At 46.7% G+C, this 26407-nt stretch overlaps 2 protein-coding genes across 2 annotated transcripts in view; one reads left to right on the plus strand and one right to left on the minus strand.

Moving 5' to 3' along the window:
• The window catches only part of lrp1ab (low density lipoprotein receptor-related protein 1Ab), an 86795-nt gene that overhangs the window by 54878 nt on the left and 5510 nt on the right, over window positions 1-26407 (plus strand). Inside the window, exons 28-82 of the mRNA XM_053425153.1 lie at window positions 203-334; window positions 1204-1431; window positions 1584-1758; window positions 1951-2045; window positions 2175-2324; window positions 2452-2592; window positions 2705-2833; window positions 2925-3056; window positions 3162-3296; window positions 3382-3511; window positions 3602-3728; window positions 4102-4253; window positions 4409-4533; window positions 4810-5184; window positions 9020-9209; window positions 9396-9600; window positions 9696-9888; window positions 10286-10411; window positions 10524-10652; window positions 10875-10994; window positions 11267-11380; window positions 11490-11639; window positions 11731-11853; window positions 12013-12129; window positions 12229-12357; window positions 12448-12576; window positions 13268-13408; window positions 13545-13732; window positions 14795-14978; window positions 15075-15160; window positions 15696-15815; window positions 15976-16163; window positions 16265-16470; window positions 18303-18491; window positions 19030-19178; window positions 19434-19527; window positions 19814-19930; window positions 20097-20216; window positions 20322-20444; window positions 20537-20662; window positions 21170-21286; window positions 21901-22007; window positions 22126-22258; window positions 22845-22967; window positions 23112-23234; window positions 23358-23495; window positions 23580-23717; window positions 23817-23936; window positions 24036-24325; window positions 24407-24585; window positions 24696-24802; window positions 24904-25023; window positions 25133-25309; window positions 25476-25616; window positions 25777-25950. Of these exons, the coding sequence (XP_053281128.1) occupies window positions 203-334; window positions 1204-1431; window positions 1584-1758; window positions 1951-2045; window positions 2175-2324; window positions 2452-2592; window positions 2705-2833; window positions 2925-3056; window positions 3162-3296; window positions 3382-3511; window positions 3602-3728; window positions 4102-4253; window positions 4409-4533; window positions 4810-5184; window positions 9020-9209; window positions 9396-9600; window positions 9696-9888; window positions 10286-10411; window positions 10524-10652; window positions 10875-10994; window positions 11267-11380; window positions 11490-11639; window positions 11731-11853; window positions 12013-12129; window positions 12229-12357; window positions 12448-12576; window positions 13268-13408; window positions 13545-13732; window positions 14795-14978; window positions 15075-15160; window positions 15696-15815; window positions 15976-16163; window positions 16265-16470; window positions 18303-18491; window positions 19030-19178; window positions 19434-19527; window positions 19814-19930; window positions 20097-20216; window positions 20322-20444; window positions 20537-20662; window positions 21170-21286; window positions 21901-22007; window positions 22126-22258; window positions 22845-22967; window positions 23112-23234; window positions 23358-23495; window positions 23580-23717; window positions 23817-23936; window positions 24036-24325; window positions 24407-24585; window positions 24696-24802; window positions 24904-25023; window positions 25133-25309; window positions 25476-25616; window positions 25777-25950 (8169 nt within the window). The remainder of the gene's footprint in view (window positions 1-202; window positions 335-1203; window positions 1432-1583; window positions 1759-1950; window positions 2046-2174; window positions 2325-2451; window positions 2593-2704; window positions 2834-2924; window positions 3057-3161; window positions 3297-3381; window positions 3512-3601; window positions 3729-4101; window positions 4254-4408; window positions 4534-4809; window positions 5185-9019; window positions 9210-9395; window positions 9601-9695; window positions 9889-10285; window positions 10412-10523; window positions 10653-10874; window positions 10995-11266; window positions 11381-11489; window positions 11640-11730; window positions 11854-12012; window positions 12130-12228; window positions 12358-12447; window positions 12577-13267; window positions 13409-13544; window positions 13733-14794; window positions 14979-15074; window positions 15161-15695; window positions 15816-15975; window positions 16164-16264; window positions 16471-18302; window positions 18492-19029; window positions 19179-19433; window positions 19528-19813; window positions 19931-20096; window positions 20217-20321; window positions 20445-20536; window positions 20663-21169; window positions 21287-21900; window positions 22008-22125; window positions 22259-22844; window positions 22968-23111; window positions 23235-23357; window positions 23496-23579; window positions 23718-23816; window positions 23937-24035; window positions 24326-24406; window positions 24586-24695; window positions 24803-24903; window positions 25024-25132; window positions 25310-25475; window positions 25617-25776; window positions 25951-26407) is intronic.
• Window positions 5877-7833, minus strand: LOC128442610 (galanin receptor type 1). The gene has a single exon (XM_053425161.1). The coding sequence runs from the start codon at window positions 6960-6962 to the stop codon at window positions 5922-5924; it is 1041 nt and encodes a 346-aa protein (XP_053281136.1). The 5' UTR covers window positions 6963-7833; the 3' UTR covers window positions 5877-5921.

Here is a 26407-nt window from a genome sequence, read left to right on the forward strand (position 1 = left end):
GCATTTGCCGCTGTTAAAGAAGCTTTCAAAGTGCGACAGCCATGTTATACTGCAGGGGTGACTCAAGGGGTTAGGGTCCAGTCCTCAGATGCGGCTTCTGGAAGACGCAACCCCTAAATTGAGACACCTCCTCTGCAGGTTAACACATCTGAATCATCTTTCTCACTTTTTCTTTAATATTTATTTTCTTTCTCTCTTTTAGCTCCCAACCCATGTGCCCCAAGTGACGGCAAAGATCCGTGCTCCCACCTCTGTCTCATCAACTTCAACCAGACCTTCTCCTGTGCCTGCCCTCACCTCATGAAGCTGCAGCCCGACAAGCGAACCTGCAAAGGTAAGGAACACACTGTAGAACCCCTCTTAGAGAGAATGTGCACACAGTACTGGGACATACCATCCGTCCTTAAGGAGCAGGGGAACAGCTCTTTGTTTGCAGGGATCTTTTCTCACAGCGGTCAAGACTCCAGCAGTGAACTCTGCTCCGAGTGGGACTGATTGCCTCTCCCCTGTTTGTGCCACACTCTCCTTCTAATATCATTTCAGATGAAATACTATCACAAGTGCTGAAGTTTTCATTTAGCGCGGTGTGATTTCCTGATGGTTTTGAGGAGGGGGGAGCCGTGGGACTCGATGTGCACACACTTCGATGTTGAGTGTCTGTCTGAATGTTTAGCATTCAGCAGAACAGTCCTCAGCAGTGTAGATGGAGGGATAATTGGATCAGAGGGCGTCTGATGCTTTCCCCGGTAACGAGGGAGTTTTCAGGGAGTCTCAGCTGGTTTAACAGATTTCAGTTTTTTTTCCCCTGAACTCCGGTTCATTCACTTCTTCAATTACATTCTTGATTGAGGGGGAGTTACCGGTTGTCTCCACCCCCCCACCTCTCAGAGGGTAAACAACGTGTTACTGGTTATTTTGACCCTCTCGAGCATCTGTCTCCGGGGATCCGGCTGGTTGCCTTTAACTGTGTTGGCGGTTGAGTAAGAAAACACAAACTTAACTAAACCTTTAATCACAGTGAGCTAATAACAGTGTAATGGGACAAACTACAACATGAGAAAAGGGTTCTTCTATGCAGACATTATTGAAAATCTTATGTTAAATCTTTGCTGCTGATATTGGACTTAAACACTTGATTTTGTAGATATCACAGAAAGTAAAATAACTCCTTCCCCTCCTCTGCTTTTCACTTTTCTTCTCCAGAGTCTCGCAAGTTCCTTCTCTACGCTCGTCAGATCGAGATCCGAGGCGTGGACATCGACAACCCGTACTACAACTACATCATCTCCTTCACGGTGCCGGACATAGACAACGTGACGGCGGTCGACTACGACGCGGTGGAGCATCGGATCTACTGGTCGGACGTTCGAACGCAGACAATCAAGAGAGCTTTCATCAATGGCACAGGGGTGGAGACTGTGGTGTCGGCTGGTAAGAACAATCCTAGGAATATCGGTGGCATCCTGTTTTTATCATTTTTTTTTATATTTCTTGTAATTATTTGAAACGAAAATGAAATATTTTTGATAACTGACTACATGCCCTGGAAGCTCTAACATTTTCTCTCTCTGGACACTCCTCAGACCTTCCTAACGCCCATGGGCTGGCTGTGGACTGGGTCTCCAGGAACCTTTTCTGGACCAGCTATGATGCCAATAAGAAGCAGATCAATGTGGCCAGACTGGATGGGTCTTTCAAGAACGCTGTGATCCAGGGATTAGACAAGCCCCACTGCCTGGTGCTGCATCCTATACTGGGGTAAGCGTCCTTTTTTAGAAGAAATCCCTTTTGAGACACAGTGTCAGTCTCTTTTTCTTTTCTTCATTCATACATTTGCTTTTTACACATTTGATGCTCCTGTTGCTTTGTCCTTGCTTCGACCTTTTATCAGATCATTGTTTCATTTCTCAAATCCTCTCTGCATCTAATATTATCCATATCCTTCCCCAGGAAGCTTTACTGGACTGATGGGGACAACATCAGCATGTCCAACATGGATGGTAGCAACTTCACCACACTGTTCACTGATCAGAAGGGACCAGTAGGTGAGCAAACGTTTCCCCTCCGTCCTCCAAGAAACTGATTGCAGAATAATACTGAACTGTACAGGGTGAAAGCACAGACTAAGCAGATCAATGTAAGAGCTGTACATGTATAATTGTCTCCCCACACAGGCCTCTCTATTGACTTTGAGAAAGAGCAGCTGTACTGGGTCAGCTCAGGGAACAGCACCATCAGCCGCTGTCAGATGGATGGATCCAACCTGGAGATCCTGGAGGGTGTAAAAGGCAAACTTACCAAGGCTACTGCGCTGGCTATCATGGGTAAGATAATTATTTTAAATATATTAGATGGATCGGGTTATTACTTATATTCTGGGCAGATCGATGTCTTAGAATCATTAGCCCAAGATAAAGAAATAAAGATGTGAATCAACTCCCCTCGCTCTAGGAGACAAGCTGTGGTGGGCCGATCAAGGCACTGACCAGATCGGAACTTGTAACAAGAGCGACGGAGGAGACTGGAAGGTTTTGCGAAACAACACTTCTCCTATGATGCACATGAGGATCTATGATGAGGACGTTCAGAAAGGTACGAAATATCATTTGAAAACACTGACTGCTGTTTTATCTTCTTCCTCTTCAGAGCCATTTCTCTGTTTTTGTGTGTTTTATTTCTCACTGATCTTCTCCCTTTCCTGCAGGAGGTATCAACCTGTGCAGTAACAACAACGGCGACTGCTCCCAGCTGTGTCTCCCCACTTCCCCAACAACCAGGGCGTGCATGTGCACCGCCGGCTACAGCCTCAAGACGGGACAGCAGTCCTGCGAGGGTGAGACGCTGCGTCACAGCTACATTCACACATACAGTAGGAATGCAACGTGTCCTCAGAACAAAAAGTGAAATATGCTTTCTCTGAGCAGGTATGGGCTCGTTCCTTCTCTACTCGGTTCATGAGGGAATCAGAGGAATTCCACTCGACCCCGCCGACAAATCTGACGCCCTGGTGCCGGTGTCTGGCACCTCTCTGGCTGTCGGCATCGACTTCCACGCCGGTGAGTGATGCCGAGGGACATCAGTGACTATGCAGCCGCAAAGCTGTCATTATCCCAGTGAATCGATTATTTATAGAGTGACACAAATGGCCTTTTCCTTTTCAGACAATGACACCATCTACTGGGTGGACATGGGCCTGAGCACCATCAGCAGGGCGAAGAGGGATCAGACGTGGAGAGAGGATGTGGTCACCAACGGCATCGGCCGGGTGGAGGGCATCACCGTTGACTGGATAGCAGGTTGATACAGATTCTATCCATCACCTGTGGGTATTTCATTTTGCTAAAGGACGAAATAGCTGACTTCTGTCCCGGTGCTTTATAGGAAACATTTACTGGACTGACCAGGGCTTCGACGTGATTGAGGTGGCCCGGCTGAATGGCTCGTTCCGCTATGTGGTCATTTCCCAGGGCCTGGACAAACCCAGAGCCATCACTGTCCACCCAGTGAAAGGGTAAGACTTCCTGCCAACAGTTTAACTCAGCCCTCTGTAATAGGGTGGAAATGCACCTACAAATCATCTGTGGTGTGTGTCTGTGTGCAGGTATCTGTTCTGGACCGAGTGGGGTCAGTACCCTCGTATCGAGCGCTCTCGGTTGGACGGCACCCAGAGGTTGGTCCTGGTCAACTCCAGCATCAGCTGGCCAAATGGAATCTCCATCGACTACGAGGTGCGGACCACAGCTGATGTCATTCTGCTGAAATGTGTTGTTTGTACAAATAGGATTTTTTTTTGACTGGACCATGTTTAGTTTTTGAGAATTATTATTATTCATAGCTAATTGAATTTAGTGGTTTAGTAGTTGAATTACAGCTGAATTATTGAATGATATTTTATATTTGCATTGCTTTAATATAGCGATGATGGATCCGAAAAAATTATGAAATTCTTATGGAATTATTTGTTAGCATCAAGGGTTGTAGAAAAGAAGCTAAAAGGAAAATGAAATATATCCTAGTAGCATGATACCGTTACATCAATACTCATATTCTGATTATCCGAAAATACGACTTGAATAATTCCTGTCTGCTCTGTGTCTGCAGGATGGTTTTCTGTACTGGTGCGATGCCAGGACCGACAAGATCGAGCGCATCAACCTGGAGACCGGAGACAACCGGGAGCTGGTGCTGGCCAACAACAACATGGACATGTTTGCTGTTTCTGTTTTTGAGGAATACATTTACTGGAGCGATCGGTCAGTCCAGTGGAGAAATAAGTTTGTTAAACTTAAACCATCTTTCTAATCTATCCATACTTTCTGTTGAAAAGAACAGCGATTTCATTCATGGGGACAATGTCGTATTGGGATGTCGTGTTGATTGACACATGGATTTGTTGTCTTTTGTTTAGTACTCATGCCAATGGCTCCATTAAGAGAGGCAGCAAAGACAATGCTACAGACGCTGTGCAGCTCAGGACTGGTATTGGTGTGCAGCTGAAGGACATCAAGGTTTTCAACAGAGCCCGGCAGCAAGGTAGAAAAACACACAAAACATACACACACCTTAACATATCATGAGCCTCTTAGGATTTCATGAAAAAAATGGCCATAAAAATTAGTTTTCAAGAAGAGTGAGCTGCCCATGCATGTTCTCACGTGTGGAGAAAACAACTCCTCACACGCACAATAATAAAACATGTTTTACCACCCAACATAATGGAAACTCCCAGGAATGGCTGAAATGCTGCATTTAACCAGGCTCATTCTTTGTTTAACAACACACCTCATAAACGTGCCGCGCTCTCCCCAGGCACCAATGTCTGCAAGGACAACAATGGCGGCTGTGAGCAGCTGTGTCTCTATCGCGGCAACGCGGAGCGCACCTGCGCCTGTGCTCACGGCATGCTGGCCGAGGACAACCGCAGCTGCCGCGACTACGACGGCTACCTGCTGTACTCGGAGCGTACCATTCTGAAGAGCATCCACCTCTCGGACGAGACCAACCTCAACGCGCCCATCAAGCCGTTCGAGGACCCCGATCACATGAAGAACGTCATCGCCCTCACCTTCGACTACCACGGCGGCGGAGGCAAGGGGACCAACCGCATCTTCTTCAGCGACATCCACTTCGGAAACATCCAGCAGATCAACGATGACGGCACAGACCGCAAGATCGTGGTGGACAGTAAGTGTGGCCTTTCTGTTTTTTCATCAGGAAGTGTGAGTGCCATTACACAACAGTCTTTACTGCAGGTAGACATTTCCCTCGGCTCAGTGTGAAAACACATTTAAGCCTTTTCTGTTATCGTCACCATTAATAACTGCATGTTGTCCCTCATCCCCCGACACTGTAAACAGCTGTCATCACACATTCTGACAACACAAACACCCAGGAGGATCGCCTGTACAACACACACACACACACACACACACACACCTACGCACGCACGCACACACGCACACACACACACACACACACACACACACACACAGCTGCAGCTTCTCAACCAGAGACTGACATCACTTTGTGCTGCCACTTGAAGAAGATGCACACACAGGCGCACACACACACACCCACACACAGACTGTGCTTTTGGCTTGTTTCAACACTGAAGTGTCTTTTTAAATGATTCAAGAGTAGCTGGTTGAACTCCATCCTGAGAAACATGGCATTTAAAAGCTCTGGACCAAAGCTGTTGTTGGGAAAGCAATATTCTTTGATAGGAAAGACAGGAAAACAAGTTAGATACATGGGGTTTGTGTGTTTATTGATTCATGGGGGTTGTTTTCTTTATACTTTCCACATTTATCTGTGTAGTGATAGTATTTAATGAAATGATGATATTCTCATTAAAATCACAAAGTTTTTAGCTAGCCCTATTTCCAGGAAGCAATGAGGTAGCACTGTATTTGTCCTTCTGGTCAAAGACTCTGTCCTCTGTCTGACGTGGTGTCCAGCTCAAAGGGCTGCACCATGTCGCTGCTCACGACCTGAGGACACACGATCACGCAGCTCTTGCACCAGGCCCAGCGCTCTCTCCCCAGCTCCAGCAAATCTCGTCTGAACTTCTGAGACATGAGTCCATACAGTACAGGGTTCACCACGGCCACCGAGGTTGCCAGCAGTCTGGCCAGGATGGCAATGATATTGTAGCCGGGCGAGTCTGTTACCGTCCCACCGATGAAGGAGAACATGAGGGCGTAGGAGGGCAGCCACAGCAGAGTGAAGACCAGCACCAGGAGAGCTGAGGTGTGAGTGACCTGACTCTGGTAGCGTTCCAGCTGGAGCGCGTTCCCCAGCAGCCGCGCATGTCGAAGGAAACAGTAGATCTTGGCGTACATCAACACAATGATGCCTAGAGGTAGGGCAAAGCCAAACAGGAATAGAGCAATGCTGTAAACCAGCTGGCTGAAGTCAGACAGGAAGGCGAAGCAGTACACGCCGCCGGACATGGTCACCGTGCGGAAGGCGAACTGCGGCGCCGCCAGGGTCGATGCCGGGACCCAGAGCAGGGCCACGGTCAGCTTGATGCGTCTGTGCATCCGCAAGCGGTACGCACAGGCGGAGTGGACCACGGTGAGGTAGCGCGTCACAGCCAGAGCAGCCAGGGTGAAGACCGAGGCGGCGGAGCAGGCCACGCCCAGGAAGCTGATGGCCTTGCACAGGAAGCTGCCGAACGGCCAGAAACCCAGGGTGATGGCGGAGGTGTGGAAGGGCAGGCAGAGCAGCAGCAGCAGGTCGGCAGCGCTCAGGGCCAGCAGGAGGGTGTCGGTGCCGTGCGGGGGTTGACTCTCCTTCCTCCGCCTGCCTCTGAGGATGATGATGACGAGGGTTTGGCCCACAAGGCCAGTCACCAGGATCAGCCCGTCTAAGATGGGCACCAGGGCTTTAACCAAAGCCTCATCAGCCCGGGTGATTTGGCCAAGGCTGCTGGTGTTTACCTGCTGCCCCATCGTCTCCATGCATTCACACACTAGAGTCAGATTAAAGTCAAGGCCTGGTACTGTGCATCTGAGCAGCGTTTTCACAAAGTGGGAGAGCGTCTAACAGAGGCATCACCACACTCCATAGAGACAATCGGTCCTCTCACTATCATAGCAGTCAGATGAGCTGTGCAGATCGTACCGGTGAGTCGACAACCTCGTTGACATTTAGAGTCTTGAAAACAGAAGAGAAACAGTAAATTGAACTTTGAAAGATAAACAGTCCATTATCATGTGGTGACAATTCATTTTCAGGTGCAAAGAGATATCTGCAGTCAAGTGTCACTTAAAAATATCTCAGGTTTTTCTGTTGCTCACTGGCGTCCATCTCAAATATATCTCAACTCTTTTTCTGCTCTTTGAAGTAATTCAAATCACTTTAGGGTGATAAAGTCCTTTGCTGAAAACAAAAATCGACCTTAAAGAGTGTGCAGGCTTTCCATGGGCTGCATCAGCATCTCCTTTGTACTCCAAGGAGGAGCCGTCCAAGTCAAAGTTGGAGAGATGCTCTATTGATTTCTTGAAACCGGGCAACGCCGGACGAATTCATCCCAGTAGCCGCTGTCAGACGTTCCACTTTGAAAACCAGTCAATGCCAGAGTGAGCGGCCACCGCAGCAGGAGGCACGTTGTCCACTTGGAAGCTCCTCGGAGACTCCGCGGGCAGAAGAGTTGCTGCTCGATTCAAAGTGGCTCTCAGTCATCGAAAGAAAAATATTAAAAAAAAGATATAGGTAGTGATAAAAAAAATGAAGTAATTCTCAGGTGGATTACAGAGCGACTCCTGCGGTTGTCAGAGAGGCTCCTGTCTCAGAGTGGCAATGTGCTTCCCTTCAGGTTGTCTCTATTGTTTGCACAGTGACAAGGGGCTGAGCTGATCTCAGCGAGGGGAGGGGAGACAGTGTGGAATCTCATTACATGTTACTGTGCTGAGCAAACTGAATTCTTTCCTGTTCAAAGTGGGCTCGTGTTTGAATCCGAGTGATTAGCTGCCCGTGCTCATCTTCTTCTCATATCTGTTTCCTGCAGCCTGATGTATGAAAAAAAAAACGTATTACCACGACTCTGTGTTTATCCTTAAGCTTTTAGTTGAGGTTAATCATGTTGGTTACCAGCGTATTCAGCGTTAAAATTAAGGTTGATTATGGCCCTTTGTCATTCATCTGAAACATCTATTATGGGGCGATTATTGACTTTCAGCCAAAAGCAAACAGTTGTGAGTGTTCAGGTTTTTATTGGTGGGGGTAAGTGCTCATAAAGGTGGTTGCTAGTGTGACGCAAAGCAGATGGATGCACACACCCTGGAGCCCCGAAGCCTGCAGTACAGTACGGCGTCCTTTTCCATGATGTCGAGTGTCATGAAGGCAGCACAGACATGAACAGTGTCCGATGATGTTTGCTGTGAGTGCGGGGGGGGGGGGGGGGGGGTCGCGGGGCAAAAAAGGGATGATGGATATCCAGAGCGGCTTCTTTATCTCTGCCGTTCATGGCTGACTGTCTCGCCGCGCCCTCCGTCCCCAAAGTGACTCAAGCTGCTCTATTTACAATTTTCGCGGCGGATGCGAGCGTCCGCAGGGAGCTGTGTGTGTATGAGCAGGCAGTCGCCTATAAAATGACAGGATGATCCAAACTGTGTAAAGTCTTTCCAGGAACAGCAGGCTTGGTAAATACTCGGATGAGTTAGGTGCCGCTGCCGTTTTTACTCGCTTCTTTTTTCAACCATATCCTTCCAGACCGCGTTTCACCATTCATAGAGTGATGAGGGAAGAGGGGGGGGGAGCGGAGCATTTACCGCTGCCTCTTTAATGAAGTCTCACTAACGCAGCAACTTGTTACAACCATGACGGGGATTAATGATTTGTTGAATTCTCACTGAAGGTCCTCATTAAAGCTGCTACCAACACCCCTGAGAGCTGATATCATTTTATACTGAAATATAAACTTGGATCTTCTCAAGCCCAAAGAACCAGAGGTGGAAAGACTCTTTGTGAAAAGGTCCAAAAATATTTACCAACTTCTTCCTTCTCTGTCCCGCAGATGTCGGGTCAGTGGAGGGCCTGGCGTACCACCGCGGATGGGACACATTGTACTGGACCAGTTACACAACGTCCACCATCACTCGCCACACTGTGGCTCAGAGCCGCTCTGTGGCCTATAACCGCAACACTGTGGTCACTATGTCTGGAGAAGACCACCCCAGAGCCTTTGTGCTGGACGAGTGTCAGGAGTGAGTCATTGATATTGGAACTCGGTGTTCTGCACTCGGGGCCCAGTTGTATTTCTTTCTGTTTTCTTTTTCCAGCACAGGATTTATTTTACTTCACTGAACCATAACTTTTATCCCGAGACCTTTTTTGGAGCGTCCACATAATGCTTGTCCTGTGTCTGTCCCCCCCCCCCCCCCCCGCTACAGTCTCATGTTCTGGACCAACTGGAACGAGCAGGCTCCCAGCATCATGAGGGCGTCTCTGAACGGAGCCAATGTGCTCGTGATCATCGGCAGCGACATTAAGACTCCCAACGGCCTGGCCATAGATCACCGGGCTGAGAAACTCTACTTCTCTGACGCCACCTTGGACAAGATTGAACGCTGTGAATATGATGGAAGCAGCCGTTATGTGAGACATAATCTTTCTCTGTTCTTTTCTTGTGGCTGTAAAAAAAGAAGCATCGAGTCGTTCGGTGAACTGACGCCTGTTATCTTCTCCTTCAGGTCTTGTTGAAGAATGAGCCCGTCCACCCGTTTGGCCTGGCTGTGTACGGGGACTACATCTTCTGGACCGACTGGGTGAGGAGGGCCGTCCTCCGAGCGGACAAGTACACCGGAGGGGACATGAAGGTGCTGCGTGCCGACATCCCTCAGCAGCCAATGGGCATCGTCGCTGTGGCTAATGACTCCAACAGCTGTGAGTATTGTTCATTGGTTGACCACCTTGCTCTGTCACTTAGTTTGACCAGCCACCATTTTGCTCCAGACTGAAATACCTCAACGAATTAGAGCCCAACCAATATCGATTTTTGGGAACCAAAACTGGTATTGGGGGGGGGGGGGGGGGGAATTCTGATACAGCGACCAACATATTTATTTTTAACGGATTTCATGATGTCATTCTCAGACCTTTTCATATTTCACACACTCATAGATATCGATTTATATTCATCCATTTATTATTTCCGGGAAAATATGTGAAAAAAGAATTTAAATACCAGTGTACAGATACCAGTATGTGATTTTTTTTTATTTTTTTTTGTCATGTAGAGGCAAAACAATTTCTTTGACACTCTGCGTTATTCATCCTTCAGGTGAGTTCTCTCCTTGCCGAACGAATAACGGCGGCTGCCAGGACCTGTGTCTGCCCACGTCTGACGGTCGGGTCAACTGTAGCTGCCGCGGAGAACAACAGCTCCTGGAAGACAACACCTGCTCCTGTAAGTGAAACAGAAAGGCCTCCATCACTATTTCAGGATCAAATATTACTTGACTTTCCTCTTGATCATAAGGTTGCCTGTCCTTTGTAATCAGATGTGTCTCCCTCACCAGCTCTGAATATATCCTGTGGAAGTGTGGATGACTTTGAGTGTGGGAACGGGGACTGCATCAACTACAGCCTGACCTGCGACGGCATGGCCCACTGCAAAGACAAGTCTGATGAGAAACAGTCGTACTGTGGTGAGTTTCCTGGTGGAGCTGCAGGTCAGAGAACAACGAGCTGATTATCATGTTCAAACCAGTTTAGAACGATAGAGAGAGAACAGGTAATCAGTTTCACTCATTATACACAGAGCTGATTATCAGTTTCAGTGATGAATTGGTGGATTAGGTTGTGTTTAAAAAAAGGTAAAAAGTACTCTGCACTTCAGGGATCTCTAATGAACTGCTCTTCCTCCACAGCCAATCGTATTTGTAAGAAAGGCTACAGACGCTGCATCAACGGCCGCTGCATCGGTCATCAGTTCTGGTGTGACGGCACCGATGACTGTGGTGACCACTCAGATGAACTGCCCTGTAACAGTAAGTCATTTCATTTAATTTACATGTTTTACTTTCAAAGACAAACCAATGTGAAGTGCCTTTGAGCATCGTTAAAATAGCTCTCATTAAATAATCACATCTTATCAGATGATTGCACATTTTGACCCGACACAGCAGTGTTATTGCTGATCCAACTGCTGGATCTGCACATTTAAATGTCACCTTAACTGCATTTGTTCTGTCTGAGAGGAGCTATAGAGTGTTATAATTATACATTTTATATATAATGCTCTGTGCTGTGCTTCCTGCAGTGACCCTGTGCAAAGTCGGAGAGTTCCAGTGCAAAGACGGAAGCTGCATCTCCAACTTCAGCCGCTGTGACCAGGTGGTCAACTGTGAAGATGCAGGCGATGAAATGAACTGCCGTAAGTCATCCGCCATCATTCAGTAAACTTGGGGACAAACAGACGAAAACAAAACCTCCTTGGCGGTTAGTCAGTTTTCTTTTTAAAGCCCTTGTCCTTTTTTTCTCAGAGGCCACAGATTGTTCCCGTTTCTTCCGCCTGGGAGTGAAAGGCGTGTCCTTCCAGAGCTGTGAGAAAACCACTCTGTGTTATCTGCCCTCGTGGGTCTGCGACGGCAACAACGACTGTGGAGACTCTTCCGATGAGAAGAACTGCCCAGGTTCCATGCTTGTTTTCCCCCTCTGAGTGAATACAACCGTTCTTAACCTTGTCATAGATCTAACACGATGTTTTTGTCTGTTATCCTGCAGATAAGAGGAAGCCTAAATGTCCAGTCAACTTCTTTGCGTGTCCCAGCGGCCGCTGCATTCCCATGAGCTGGACCTGCGATAAGGAGAACGACTGTGAGAACGGAGCTGATGAGACTCACTGTGGTCAGTCCTCTACAGAGTCCTAGAACACAAAGCAAACCAGAATAACCAGTGTTTTTCTTTAGACTTCCTGCCGCACATGGAAAACATGAGTTACGGTCAGAGTAAATTAAAATAACGTCTCTGAAACGCTGAGCTCTCCCTCTCTTCTTTCCTGTGCAGACAAGTTCTGCACATCCACCCAGTTCGAATGTGGAAACCATCGCTGTATTTCCAGTCACTGGGTGTGTGACGGATCAGATGACTGCGGCGATGGTTCTGATGAGGACCAGAAATGCAGTAAGTGACATATTACTCACACTCGCCGATGTAAGAAATACGCCCAAGCCCGGTCGAGGCCTTCAGCTTAACGTGATCTTTCCCATAACGCTGTCCCAGAATCCAAGACCTGCAGTCCCGAGGCTTTCCAGTGTCCCGGTTCCCACATGTGTGTCTCACAGCGCTGGAAGTGCGATGGAGACAAAGACTGTCCTGATGGAGCGGATGAGAGCGTGAAGGCCGGCTGCAGTGAGTGGGACACTTTCAAATAGCACCATGAAAACGATTCAGAAACCTTCCCTGTCCACTGACCCCAGTGTGTGTGTGTTCTTCCTCCAGCGTACACCAACAACACGTGTGATTCCGAGAACGAGTTCATGTGCCAGAACAGACAGTGTATCCCCAAACACTTTGTGTGCGACCACGACATCGACTGCTCCGATGGCTCAGATGAATCCCCAGAATGTGGTGAGTGCCTGTGATGTTTGTGTCCTGGGAGAGAAATGGAGATGAAAGAAAAGAGAGTTTGTGAGAGAATGTGATTGGTGATCGTTTCTTGTTGTGAACACGATATCTAAAAAACGCCTCGAGGGAATTTCTTCAAATGTTGTACAAATGTTCAGTTTGAGTCGAGGATAAACTGATAAGATTTCCGAGGGTCAAAGGTCAACGACACTGTGACCTCAATTATCATGTTTATGGTCCTGTGAATGCAACAGCTCAGGAATTTCTCCAAACTCTATATAAACATTCACTTGGACTCAAAGATGAACTCATTAGAGTTTGGTGGCCAGAAGTCAAAGGTCAAAGTCACATTGGTCTCACAAAAAATCTTTTAGCCTCTTGAACATGATATCTCAAGTCTGCCTTTAGGTGATTTCTTCTCATTTTGACAAGTTATCACTTGGACTCAAAGATGGACCGATTAAAATTGAGTGGTCAAAGGTCAAAGGTCACAGTGAGCTCATGTGAATGGGGGGGAAAAAATGCATGTACACTGAAACTTCACTAGCTCTGAGGCGTACAACAGCAGGGTAGTATTTCTAGTTTCATCTTTATTCTTAATTTGACCAGAAGGTCCCAGTGACTCACAGATGCTGAGTCATGGTAAAAGCCGTGATGCTGTTCTGTAAAGGTCAACGCTCTCGTCCTGTTGCAGAATATCCAACATGTGGCCCAGAAGAGTTCCGCTGTGCCAACGGCCGCTGCCTCAACCAGAAGAAATGGGAGTGTGATGGAGAGTTTGACTGTCAGGATCGTTCTGATGAAGCTCCCAAGAACCCTCGCTGCACGGACTCAGGTAGAACTTTTAATGACCATTTTATACAACGTTGATTTCTCTACCAAAATAATGAGGCATCAGTTGTGATACGAGCAGCGTCTTGAAAGGCCGAGACAGGACCCACACGTAACGAGCCACTCGTCTGTGCTTTCAGAGAGGACGTGTAACGAGTCAGCCTTCATGTGCCACAACGGCAAGTGCCTGAACGAGACGCTGCTGTGTGACCGCAACGATGATTGTGGCGATGGCTCTGATGAACTCAACTGCTTCATCAACGAGTGTCTCAACAGTAAGATGAGTGGCTGCTCGCAGCTCTGTGATGACCTCAAGATCGGCTACAAGGTGAGCCCTCTAATTGGCTGTTGTAAAGTCTTTATCTTTCTATTTTTTTTTTTTTAACGAATGTGTGCTGGAGTGAAACCACAGCTGCAGTCAGATATGCACCAAGCTCTGTTTGTGAGAACATAAAGGTCTGAGCCTGTTCCTAAAAACAATCTCTGGAGTCTTTCCTGCCAGCTCCCGATTTAAAAACATGCAAAATGTCCAAGGATGTGAAGGCGAAAACAAAGCAGGGGATAATCTTTGAGAATTCACATCAAGTGAGTGGGCGTGTTGATGACAGTTCTATGAGACAGCAGAGGCAAAATTGAGAAAAACAAAAAGAACACAAATATCTCAGGAAGAAAAAGAGGTGCCACATACGTAGAGGACGCCAATGAAGACGTCAACTTAAAAAGAAAAGAGGGATTCAAGAGCTTTTGGTGTTGAAGGCTGACGCCGGTGTCGGATGTTTTGTAAACAAAAGTGTCAATTCCCCAACAGAATGAAAGCGTCACACAATCCTCACCTGAACACTTTCCTTTTGTTGTGAACATCAGGAGAAAGTCTGGACCTTATTGTGTGGACGTTTCGTGACAGTTCATGTCTGAAAACAGCTCAGAGCAAATTAAACAACTTTGACGTCACATGTTTTGAGTGGCCAATAAATTAAACCTCCAGCAGGCAGAGGCAGTGGGGTGTCGGCTATTATTGGTGAGTGAGTGAAAAAAAGAAAGAAAATGGAACAATTTGGAAGTGCTGACTTCAAGCCTGTGGTTATGTAAGACAAAAACATGTTTTGGCTTCTTGAAAGTTGGAGGCCAGTGCTGGAACAGCTTGAACTCTGAGTGAACCCTCATGTCTGTGGTGTTGAGGCTGTGGACTGAGCTTCAACTGAAAACCATAAGAAACTATTTAGATGTTGCGATATCAGTACCACAAAAACAAAATTTAGCTTTTGGTAAAAGAAAATACACAGAGTGATACTTTTGAAAAACAGTGGTAGGCCCTTGTGGTTGGTCCAGACTCGAGGTGAAAAGTGCCAGAGAGATGTTGAGCCGTCTCCTGTGCTCTCGCCCTCTTCAGTGCCGCTGTCATCCCGGTTTCCAGCTGAAGCGAGATGGGAAAACGTGTGTGGACATAGACGAGTGCACGACCACCTACCCTTGTTCTCAGCGCTGCATCAACACACATGGCAGCTTCCACTGTCTCTGCGTGGACGGCTTTGAACTCAGCCCCAACGACCCCACCATCTGCAAGTCCACATCGGGTAAGAAGTTCACGGGCATGTTTCAAATTTGACAGATTTAGTCCAAAGCCAGTTCGACCCTGCAGCAAACGTCTTCTGTTTGGTCTTTGTGTGCAGAGGAGGAACCCTACCTGATCTTTGCTAACCGCTACTACCTGAGGAAGCTCAACCTGGATGGTTCCAACTACACTCTGATAAAACAGGTAAGCGTCTCGCCTTTCCTGGTTCCAGTGATGGAGGAAGTACTCAAACAATTAACTTGTGTACAAATAAAGAGATTGAAACATTCTCAAGTGAAAGTACAACATTTTCTACTGAGTAATCGCAAGTGCTTGCTGTTAGATAAACTTAAAGTTTTAAAGTAAAAGTACTTGATGAGTGTAGACTTTTTCCACTAATGCACCAGTCTACTAAAGTATTATGGTGGAGTCTCTGCTGTGTTTCTTCCAAAGTGAAGCTGCTGCAGGTGCACTTAGCTCTTATTGAGGGAGACCAACCCCCCCCCTTATTGATCACCTCGTGGAGTAGAAAGTACAGATATTCGCTGATTGAGTAGAAGAGAAACAGTGAAAATAAATATACTTTAAAGTAAATTTATAAAAGTACACATCCATGAAAAATGTACAGTATAGAAAATTGACTTTGTTGCCACTGGTTCTCTGTTTGATCGACTGAAACACAGTTATCCCTCTGGACACCGGTTTCATTTTCTACATTTTCTACCTACCTGTGTTTCAGGGTCTGAACAATGCAGTGGCACTGGACTTCCACTATGCAGAGCAGATGATCTACTGGACGGATGTGACCACTCAGGGCAGCATGATCCGACGCATGAATATGAACGGCAGCAACATTGAGGTGAGTGAGGAAATCGAATGCACTTTTAATGTGAGCTGTAATGTTTCTAAGGACCACCGGCCAAAAGTTACAGCCGGCACATTATTTAACCACAGTAGTTATTTTTCGTGGAAGTTGTGGAAGTATCCCCGTCCAACCCTGTGACTGACTGACTCGGCAGGTATTACACCGGACCTCCCTGAGCAACCCGGATGGTTTGGCAGTGGACTGGGTCGGCGGAAACCTGTACTGGTGCGACAAAGGTCGGGACACCATCGAGGTGTCTAAGCTCAACGGGGCCTATCGGACTGTGTTGGTCAACAATGGCCTCAGGGAACCTCGTGCTGTGGCTTTGGACGTACGCTACGGGTGAGAGAGTTCATCTTAAACCAAGCTCATTTACTCAACCTCTAAGATATGTCAGGAAAGGGTCATTTCAATTCTAACACTGTTCATGCCTCGATCTTTAGGTACCTGTACTGGTCTGACTGGGGAGACAACCCTCACATTGGGAGAATTGGGATGGACGGCACCAACAGAAGCGTGATCATAGAGGATAAAATCACTTGGCCCAACGGTCTGACCCTGGATTTCATCAATGACCGTTTATACTGGGCTGATGCCAGGGAGGACTACATTGAGTTTGCCAGTCTGGATGGCACCAATAGACACACAGGTAACTTTACACTACTATTGTTGTTACACACTCAGAGCGTGATGGGTTACACTTTCCCTACTCCTAGTTGACAGTGTGAGACTCCAGGTATATGTAGAGGTGTGTAGAAATATATGATATGTACACAACTGGTATATGACCAATACGGCTGCATTGAAACAAACAGTGTGACTCTCTCCTGCAGAACATGAATGCCCTGCAGGAAGTGTTATTGTATATTGTTTGTTAGAAAAGAGAGAGAAATTAAGAAGATGGACTATTTGGTCAGGAGTTCATGATTCAGCAATAAATCTTGTACATAAAAAACGGGTATACGTTGGCAGTATGGCAGTGGAGGAGTGAATATTTGTATTACAACTTACATTGTACTGTATGTGCAGTTTACTGTATTCTCATGGGTTTGCCTTTCTTAAAGTGAGTTATTATCAAACATAACTAACTATGTACACTCACACTAGTAGTGGAAAAAGGAAGTGCAGAAACTAAACCGAGTTTACAAATAAATATATACTCACACTTATTTGGGAGCGATTGAGCATAAGCAGGCAGCATGTTTGTCTGTCTGAGTCCTGCAGCAAAGGCCCATGGGACAGAGACACTGAATAGGAGAGATTGTCCTCATCACTGAGGCTTCCAGCATGTATGACGTCTGCATAGCCCCCACATGTTCGGCAAACTCGCGACAATAGTTGATATTGTGGGACAGCCGGGTGTGCAGAGGAATTCCGGAGCTCAGCGGGCGACTGAATGGCAATTTCTCACATTCGCTAAGTTCTGCTCTACACATAAACAGCTATGGCATCCCATCATTACTTGTCTGGACCCAGTACATAATGTAAACATGTGGGTGTATGGGATTGTATACAATTTTTGTGTTGTGTTGAAGTTGTCAGCAGTTTTGTCATTCAACTCAGTGAGAAATCCAGTGCAGCTGGAGGAAAAAACTACTGTTTATATTTAGGTGTCTCATTATAGAAAATCCCTGCTGGTGATAGAAAACCAACAGTATGTCCAGTGAGTTTTGCAGCCCTCCTTTGGCACACACATCAAACGCACACTGCAAACACCAGTGGGGCCTTGTGTGTGTGTGTGTGTGTGTGTGTGTGTGCAGGAGACATGGCCTTTGAATACAGATAAGGACTGACCAAAGGGCGCTTCATGCTAATCCGACCAATATCTCAGTTCAACCAGATGTTGTAGAACCACTTCTAGAATATAATTAAAAACATTTTGATTTTTCAAAGCACATTGTTAGTGAACTGAAATCCCAGTTATTTAACAAGGTGTGTGTGTGTGTGTCTGTGTCTGTGTTTCATGTGTGTCTCGCTGCATAGACCTACTCATGCATGTGGGATGAATTTGGGCTGAAAATAACCAGCATGTTTCCATAATGCACCAACGTCAAACACTGACAGCAAACACATGATATGACATGAAAAACATGAGTGTTAAGCCTAATGAGGTGTAGCTGGTTTCATAACACGCAGATAGAGTGGAGTCACTATAGAAGCTGTTTACTCCACCCTGCTGTTTTACAGTTACACTCGAGGAGCAGGAATCACAGCAGCAAGAATAAGAAACAAGCGATTGCTGATTATCTAGAAGGGAATTTGAGATGTGGATCATATTTATCTATTTCAGATTACACTTTAAATAAGCTGTTTTTATGTTTCACATACACTTCATATCAAGTTAAGCGAAGCATTTGTAACAAATCACAAAAAATCTTATGTTAGTTCACTGATAGTGTTAGAAAGTCATGAAGGTTGAATCTTCAGTATGACTGACCCAGTTATTTTCTCCTGATTTAATGATTGAATGCTTCTCTGCAGTTCTCAGCCAGGACATCCCGCACATCTTTGCCATGACTCTGTTTGAGGAGTACATCTACTGGACCGACTGGGAGACAAAGTCCATCAACAGAGCTCACAAGAGTCTGGGGACCAACAAGACCACCCTGATCAGCACCCTGCACCGACCCATGGACATCCACATCTACCATCCCTATCGCCAGCCTGAGGGTAAGGGTTCTCGGACAGAAAATGAATAAACATTATAACTGTACTCTCATTGTGTATAAGTTGTTATATTTGTTGTGAAACAATATCCTTAATTTTTCGCAGTATGACTCATTATAATACATATAATATAATTTGTACGCTTTTTTTTTGCTGTTTTTTTAACTTCGGGCAAGTTCATAGGAAAATCAGTGGTATGAGCCTTTCACTGGTATATCTTTATCAGCATTTATTTTTACTGATATGAAAACTTTTATTTGACAAAATATTCAGATATGTGCATTTAAGTTTAACCCCTTATTCTTTACCCCATAATATCCACATCAGCCCCCAAAAATCAACATCATAAAACGGTTTTATAATTTTTTTTTACAATTGTCAAATTAAATATGCTAGGAAAGATAAGAAGCATTAATGATTCGGGAGTTCACTTAATGTATTATAATATAAACACATCCCCTACCCCTCCCTAGAAGTATAACTCTTCCTACTTTCATCCAAACTCCATCAAATCAAATGTTCCCATGTCTCTGTCTCCCAGTGCTCAACCACCCGTGCCAGCTGAACAACGCCGGCTGCAGTAACCTCTGTCTCCTCTCACCTGGAGGAGGCTTCAAATGTGCCTGTCCCACCAACTTCTACCTGGCCAGCGATCAGCGGACCTGCATGTCCAACTGCACAGCCAGCCAGGTAGGAGAGGCTGTGTAAACACCTAATCATCAATGTGAATATGAATTAATGACTGCTTTGGATAAGTGGCTTGTCATATCTCCATGTCTCTCTGTGGCTTGTTTGAGGAACTCCTTATACCTGGTGATTGTCTATCGACAGCTGGCCGGTGGCCCAGTGCTGCAGTAGTTAGCCTCTGGTTTGTCGATGGCAGTGAAGCTCTGGTATTCTCGTGTCCTATCATCGCTTTGATTCATTTCTCTTCTCCTGCTCTAGTTTGTGTGCAAGAACGACAAATGCATTCCCTTTTGGTGGAAATGTGACACGGAGGATGACTGCGGCGACCGCTCGGACGAGCCAGCAGAATGCCGTAAGTCTCAGAGGAACATAATGAGAAACTCTAAAAACACGGCAGCTGCCTCTGTGGCCCGGTGGACTGTGAAAACATCCATAAATCCAAGTTTTTAGCATCTTAGGCAGGCAGACAGTTTCTGCTTTGCTGTGACTGAGTAAACTGCGTTCATGTTCAGTGGGACATCACACTAATCAACCCTCATTAATAGTCATAATGTAACGGTTACATTCTTAAATCAAACTTATAAAAGTCTTGTGGTGTAAGTTCAGAGTGATCCTGAGAATCGGACTCTTTCTTCCAGCTGAATTCAAATGCAGGCCGGGGCAGTTCCAGTGTGGTACAGGCATCTGCACCAACCCTGCCTACATCTGTGATGGAGACAATGACTGCCAGGACAACTCGGATGAGGCCAACTGTGGTATGTCTCTCTCTGTGTATATACAGCTGCTCATTCCCAAATTATATGTTTTTCAATAAACGGCATCCTGCCCAGCCTATGCTTTCTTACATGTCACAGACACCACTTGATGGATTTGACTGATCAGCATCTCATGTCTTCTGCTGGTTTCATTGTTTCCCTGCAGATATTCATGTTTGCCTCCCAAGCCAGTTCAAATGTTCCCACCCAAGTCGCTGCATCCCAGGCATCTTCCGCTGTAACGGCCAGGACAACTGTGGAGAAGGAGAGGATGAGAAGGACTGTCGTGAGTTTGAAGCCTTTTTTGTATTTTTTTTTTCCCAGTGCCAAATCTGATCTGCTATTCTTTGCCTTTTGGTGTTAAACTTGTACAAATCCCTTCTTCCCTCAGCCGAGGTCACGTGTGCTGCCACCCAGTTCCAGTGCGCCATCACCAAACGCTGCATACCTCGTGTGTGGGTGTGTGACCGCGACAACGACTGCGTGGACGGATCTGATGAACCCGCCAACTGCAGTAAGACTCCCGGCTTCATTGTTCCTTTTTTTGTTTCCGAGTCGTCCCGATCATCTGTCTAAATAGCTGCACCTGAATGTTTGCCTCTGCAGCCCAGATGACTTGTGGGGTAGACGAGTTCAGATGTAAAGACTCTGGACGCTGCATCCCTGCTCGCTGGAAGTGTGACGGCGAGGACGACTGCGGCGACGCATCAGATGAGCCCAAAGAAGAGTGTGGTAAGAGTCAGCCTTTTAAATTTTTGTAAAACTTTTGCAGTGGCCGTTCTGAACACGTCTGTCTGGATGGGCTGTTCACTTGGCCTGGGGGGATGCTGGTTGCAGTTGTCTTTCTGAAAAGGTAAAAGTCACCTACAGTGATTTAACAGCAGTAAATACAGAGCAGCTGCAAAAACTTGAGGCCACTGTTCTGCACAAAGAGCTGTTCACCTGTTTATTAAAGTTCAGTTGCTTAGGTTGATGAGTCCCAGCCACCACTGCTACAGAACACTGGTCACCAGTTTATTCAAATTGAACGTAACATGTGGCCCAATGGCATCAAATGAGACCTTCACTTCCTTGACCCCTTGACAATAAGCCTGCCAAGTGTGAGGCCAATAAGATAAACAGTTCCCGAGATGTGGGTTCCACATGTTTCTAGAATTACTAGAAAGATGCACTAGTGGCACTGCCAGATGTTTTTCAATTTGATTATCCTTTATTTCCATCATCTTTTCTTCCCTTTAGCGGAGAGGACATGCGAGCCGTACCAGTTCAGGTGTAAGAACAACCGCTGTGTCCCGGGCCGCTGGCAGTGCGACTACGACAACGACTGCGGGGACAACTCGGATGAAGACAAGTGCAGTACGTGTCCCCTTCATGCTCTCAACACCTGTCATCTCACCTTGTCCAGTGTCAGTCACATTCGCACCCATGCTCTTTTTCCCACTGGTAACATACTCACTTTGCACATTTACTCCTGTTAACCGTGCACATGAAGTCACTTGTTCGACACTAACATCTGCTCCCTGTCATTTCTGATGCATCTTACCTCATCTGGTGTTTGTTTCATTTCATACTGTCGTGTTGGCATGAGCCAGAGGTAAGTCACTCCACCTTCACATGAGCTACTTCCATATTCAGTGTCACCTTCCAGCTGTTTCTTTTTACTCTACACTGTCTTCATTCTCATTCTGGTGCAACTGTGCCCCCCCCCCCCACACCTGTGAGAGTCTGAAGATAGCTCAGAATATAGGCTTTTAAAAAAACCTTCTACTGTTTTCCTTTACCAATAGATGCCACTGCTAATACATGCCTAAAATACTCAAATTGAGACTTCCTGATCTCCTTTCGTTCTCCCTAAGCTGTCTTCAAGTTTCACTTTTTTGTGCTTGTCTCAGTTCAGTTTTGGTTTGTGCTTTTGAAGGTGTTTGCCAGTGCTGTGGACAATAATTAACCTCCTCTGTCTCCTCCTGCAGTGCCTCGACAATGTTCAGAGAGCGAGTTCGCCTGCACCAACGGTCGCTGCATTGCCGGGAGGTGGAAGTGTGATGGAGACCACGACTGTGCTGATGGATCGGATGAGGTACAGGAACTTCATTTGTCTTCACGTGACATTATAATAATAATATAGCATAATAATGCTTATTTCATGTATTAGCTTGTATTAGTATAAAAGCTGATCCTCAGTGATGTTTCTGCAGAATGGTTGCGATCTGAAGTGTGACAGCGACCAGTTCCAGTGTAAGAACGGACACTGTATTCCCATCCGCTGGCGGTGTGACGCCGACCCTGACTGCATGGACGGCAGCGATGAGGAGAATTGTGGCAGTGCTGGTAAGTGCACGTTTCCAGTTTTGTCGTAACTCTTTTACTAATATTTAAAATGCATGAATAAAATAAAGAATGGAACTAGAATGGCCCAACAATCCCCTTAAATTCAATCTAGCTGCATCAAATTCCCCATGCTCATATATATAAGTGCCAAAAATGTGCCTGTTTTTATTTATCAAAATCCATGAATTATTCCCTGGGAAAATGTAAAAAGAAAGCCCCATCTCACAATGTTAAAGAAAGTGTGTGTGTGTGGGGGGGGGGGGGGTGGTGGGGGGATCCTGGATCCTGGATCCACACAGGAATCTAATGGCTTCTTCCCCGACCCACACCACATTTTCTGTGGTAGTTTGATGGTAATCCATTCAGTGTTTTTTCTCTAATCTTGCTTACTGACAACAAACAAAGGGACTGTGGTGAAAACAAAGTCTCCTTAGTGGAAGTAATTAGAGATAAATTGACATTGTGATGAGACAAAAATGTATAGAAACATTTGTTTGGTTTGTGGCGAAAAGACCCAGATGTTAAAGTTTTGTGCAAAGTAATAAAAGTAACTCTCTCCTTCTTTCCCCTTTTTGCTTTTCCTCAGCGGCACGTCACTGCCCTCAGGACGAGTTCCAGTGCAACAACACTCTGTGCAAGCCCCTCGCCTGGAAGTGTGACGGGGAGGACGACTGCGGGGACAACTCTGACGAGAACCCCGAGGAGTGCAGTGAGTGCAGCCGCTCGAATCTCACACACACGTCTCGAACTACTCTCAAGTGTCATCCGTTGTTTTTGTCCTGACACTATTTCTTCCGTTCACCACTTTCTCCCTGTTCTCCCCTCCTGTCTTCTTCCTCTGCTCGGCTCTCAGGGAGGTTCCAGTGTCCTCCCACCCGGGCGATCCGCTGCCAGAACGACCGCGTGTGTCTGCAAGTGTCCAAGAGATGCGACGGTGTCAACAACTGCGGCGACAACTCGGATGAGCTGAACTGCCGTGAGTCGTTTGAAAAATTGCTCTGGAAAAAACCCTGCTCCCTCAGCTTCAATTGAGAAGATCGCTGACCCGTGTGTGTGTGTGTGTGTGTGTGTGTGTGTGTGTGGTGTTCTCTGCTCACAGAGGTCCCCCCCGCTGTGCCCACATGTGAGAAGGACGAGTTCCTGTGTGCAAACGGCCGATGCATCAGCTCCACTCTGCGCTGCAACTTCTTTAACGACTGTGAAGACCACGGCTCCGATGAGATCAACTGCAAAACAGGTGCCACAGCTGACCTCAGATCTTTTTAAAGCGAAAATTTCAAATGCAAACTCCACTGACTCTTCTTTCACCTGCGCGTTCCAGACACCAAGCTGAACGACTGCAGGAGCAACAGGACTCAGTGTGGAGACGGAGACGAGGCTCACTGTGTCATCAACGGCACCGACTCCTTCTGCTCCTGCAAACCAGGCTTCAAGAAGATGGGACACCAGACCTGTAGAGGTACACAAGCAGGAAACTGCCACTGTCACGACACCTCAAATACTTAGGATAAGTAAGTTGAGGAGAACTAATCTATTTCATATGATTTGTATTTTTCAGATAAGAATGAGTGTCTGCAGTTCGGAGTCTGTTCCCACGTCTGCAACAACACCAAAGGCTCCTACAAGTGCAGCTGCTACAAATACTTCACCAGGATCAACGACACCTGCAAGGCCGACAGTGAGTTGTTTCCCCTTTTGGCTTTTTTACAAGCTTTTCCTCATGATTATTAATTTCTAAAGCCGCGCTCGTGACTGTTTCCTCCTCCGCTCCCTCCAGACATGAACAGCAGCAGACAGATTCTCTACATAGCCGACGACAATGAGATCCGCAGCCTGGACCCGGGCATGCCCAACTGGCGCTACGAGCAGACCTTCCAGGGCGACGCCAGCGTGCGCATCGATGCCATGGACCTGCACATCAAGACCAACCGCATCTTCTGGACCAACTGGCACACGGGCCGCATCTCCTCCTACGAGCTCCCAGGGCCGTCCACGTCGTCGTCGTCCACCTCCACCAACTCTCACCGCAACCGGAGGCAGAGCGAGGGCAGGATCACCAACCTGCAGGTAACAAGGGGTCAAATACGATGACCCCACCACAGCAGAAAACACGTGAATATGGTGTAAATACCGTTTCTGCCGCTTCAGATCAAGGAGCTGAAGATGCCTCGCGGTATAGCCGTGGACTGGGTGGCTGGTAATCTGTACTGGACGGACTCGGGTCGAGATGTGATCGAAGTGGCTCAGATGTCCGGACAACACTGCAAGACCCTGATCTCCGGCATGATCGACGAGCCGTACGCCATCGTGGTGGATCCACAGAGAGGGTGAGAGACCGGGCTCAGTGCCACAAGCGCAGGAAATACGTCATTGCCATCATTGCTTTGTTTCTATATCGTGTGTGTGGGAAGTTGAAACTGTGTGTGTTTCTCCTCAGTACCATGTATTGGGCAGACTGGGGGAACCATCCTAAAATTGAGACTGCTGCCATGGACGGCACTCTGAGACAGACGCTGGTGCACGAGAACATCCAGTGGCCCACAGGTCAGTGACACACCACGACTTGTTCTCTCACACTGTGGAGCTGCAGGTGTTGTTTGTTGTGTTCTTATCCGTGCCCCCTCGGTTCCTCTCGGCCTCTACAGGTTTGGCTGTGGACTACTTCAACGAGCGTCTTTACTGGGCCGATGCAAAGCTCTCTGTTATTGGGAGTGTTCGCCTGGACGGCTCTGATCCCGTCATCGCTGTCTCCGGCATCAAAAACAGTTGAGTGCCCGGCCCGCTATAAAAAAAAACTGAACACGACACACGGAAATCATGTTGCCGGTATATTTATTCCCTTTCGTGCCTTTTCTCTTTTTCTCTCATTTCCAGAGCTGCTTCATCCATTCAGCATAGACATCTTCGAGGATTACATCTACGGGGTCACGTATGTAAATAACTTTGTCTTCCGCGTCAACAAGTTTGGCAAAGGCCCCATGGAGAATCTCACCACAGGCATCAACCACGCTACTGACATCGTGCTGTACCACCGCTACAAGCAGCCAGAGAGTGAGTGGGAATAGAGACCTTCAGTTGTCTCAGGCTTTTTCTGCACACACGTGTACTGATGTTTATACTAAGAGTTCAAATATATTATACGTCCTGGAGAAATACATTTGTATACATGCTACACACGTGTTTTTCTTATTGCATTTCTTCTTTCTTTCTGCGTCAGTGACCAACCCATGTGACAGGAAAAAGTGTGAGTGGCTGTGTCTCCTCAGCCCCAGTGGACCAGTGTGTACCTGTCCTAACAACTACGTGGCCGACAATGGCACATGTGTGGAGAGACTGAACCCCACCCAGTCCCCGTTCTGTAAGTCTGCACACGCACAGCAAACCTACCTCCTTGTATGGAGGGCTGTATAGTCCTAAACAACTTGATCCATACTTTCACTAACAGCTTGAGTGTGGTTTTAAATTTCCGATCCTTAAAGCAAAATGTGGGTTAACCATGGAATTCCCCCTTTCCGCAGCTCCGCCCTCGGGGCCGTGTGATATTCAGTGTCAGAACGGTGGGAGCTGCTTTCTCAACGCCCGGCAGGTGGCCAAGTGTCGCTGTCAGCCCAGCTACACCGGAGAGAGGTGTGAGATCAACCAGTGCCGGGACTACTGCAAGAACGGAGGCACCTGCACTGCCTCTCATACGGGTACATTCATCTGTAATCACTGGATAACTTATTGTGATGTGAACAACCTGACACGCTCAGATTAAGGATAGCTAATTTAATATGTGCAGTATTTAGTTTCTTCCCCATTACTGATCCTCAGTGATGTATATTTCTGTAGAATACAGGTAAACTTCCTTTTTAATATTTCTAACCAGGTGAGTCGTATAGTTCAATGTCTGTCCAGAAAACTATTTGTAGGATCAACCTGAAATTTTGTTAAAACATTCATGGTCTCCAGAGGATGATTTCTCCTTTAATAATCTCCTGGCATGTTTTGTTTGAAGTTGCATTGTAACATTTTAAAATTTAGATTTTCTATAAAACATCCATTGGAGCGATTTTGCTGAACTTTGGTACAAATCTAAATGATTTCTGTTGATTCTTCATCAAGCGCCACCAACAGGTCAAAATGTTCACTGAACCACTTCTAGATCGA

The sequence above is a fragment of the Pleuronectes platessa genome, chromosome 6 (assembly GCF_947347685.1).
Source record: "Pleuronectes platessa chromosome 6, fPlePla1.1, whole genome shotgun sequence".
Taxonomy (NCBI): domain Eukaryota; kingdom Metazoa; phylum Chordata; class Actinopteri; order Pleuronectiformes; family Pleuronectidae; genus Pleuronectes; species Pleuronectes platessa.

What these genes read in the sequence shown, in the direction of transcription:
- LOC128442610 (XM_053425161.1), bottom strand. Translation starts at nt 6,962, where the DNA reads ATGGAGACGATGGGGCAGCAGGTAAACACCAGCAGCCTTGGCCAAATC.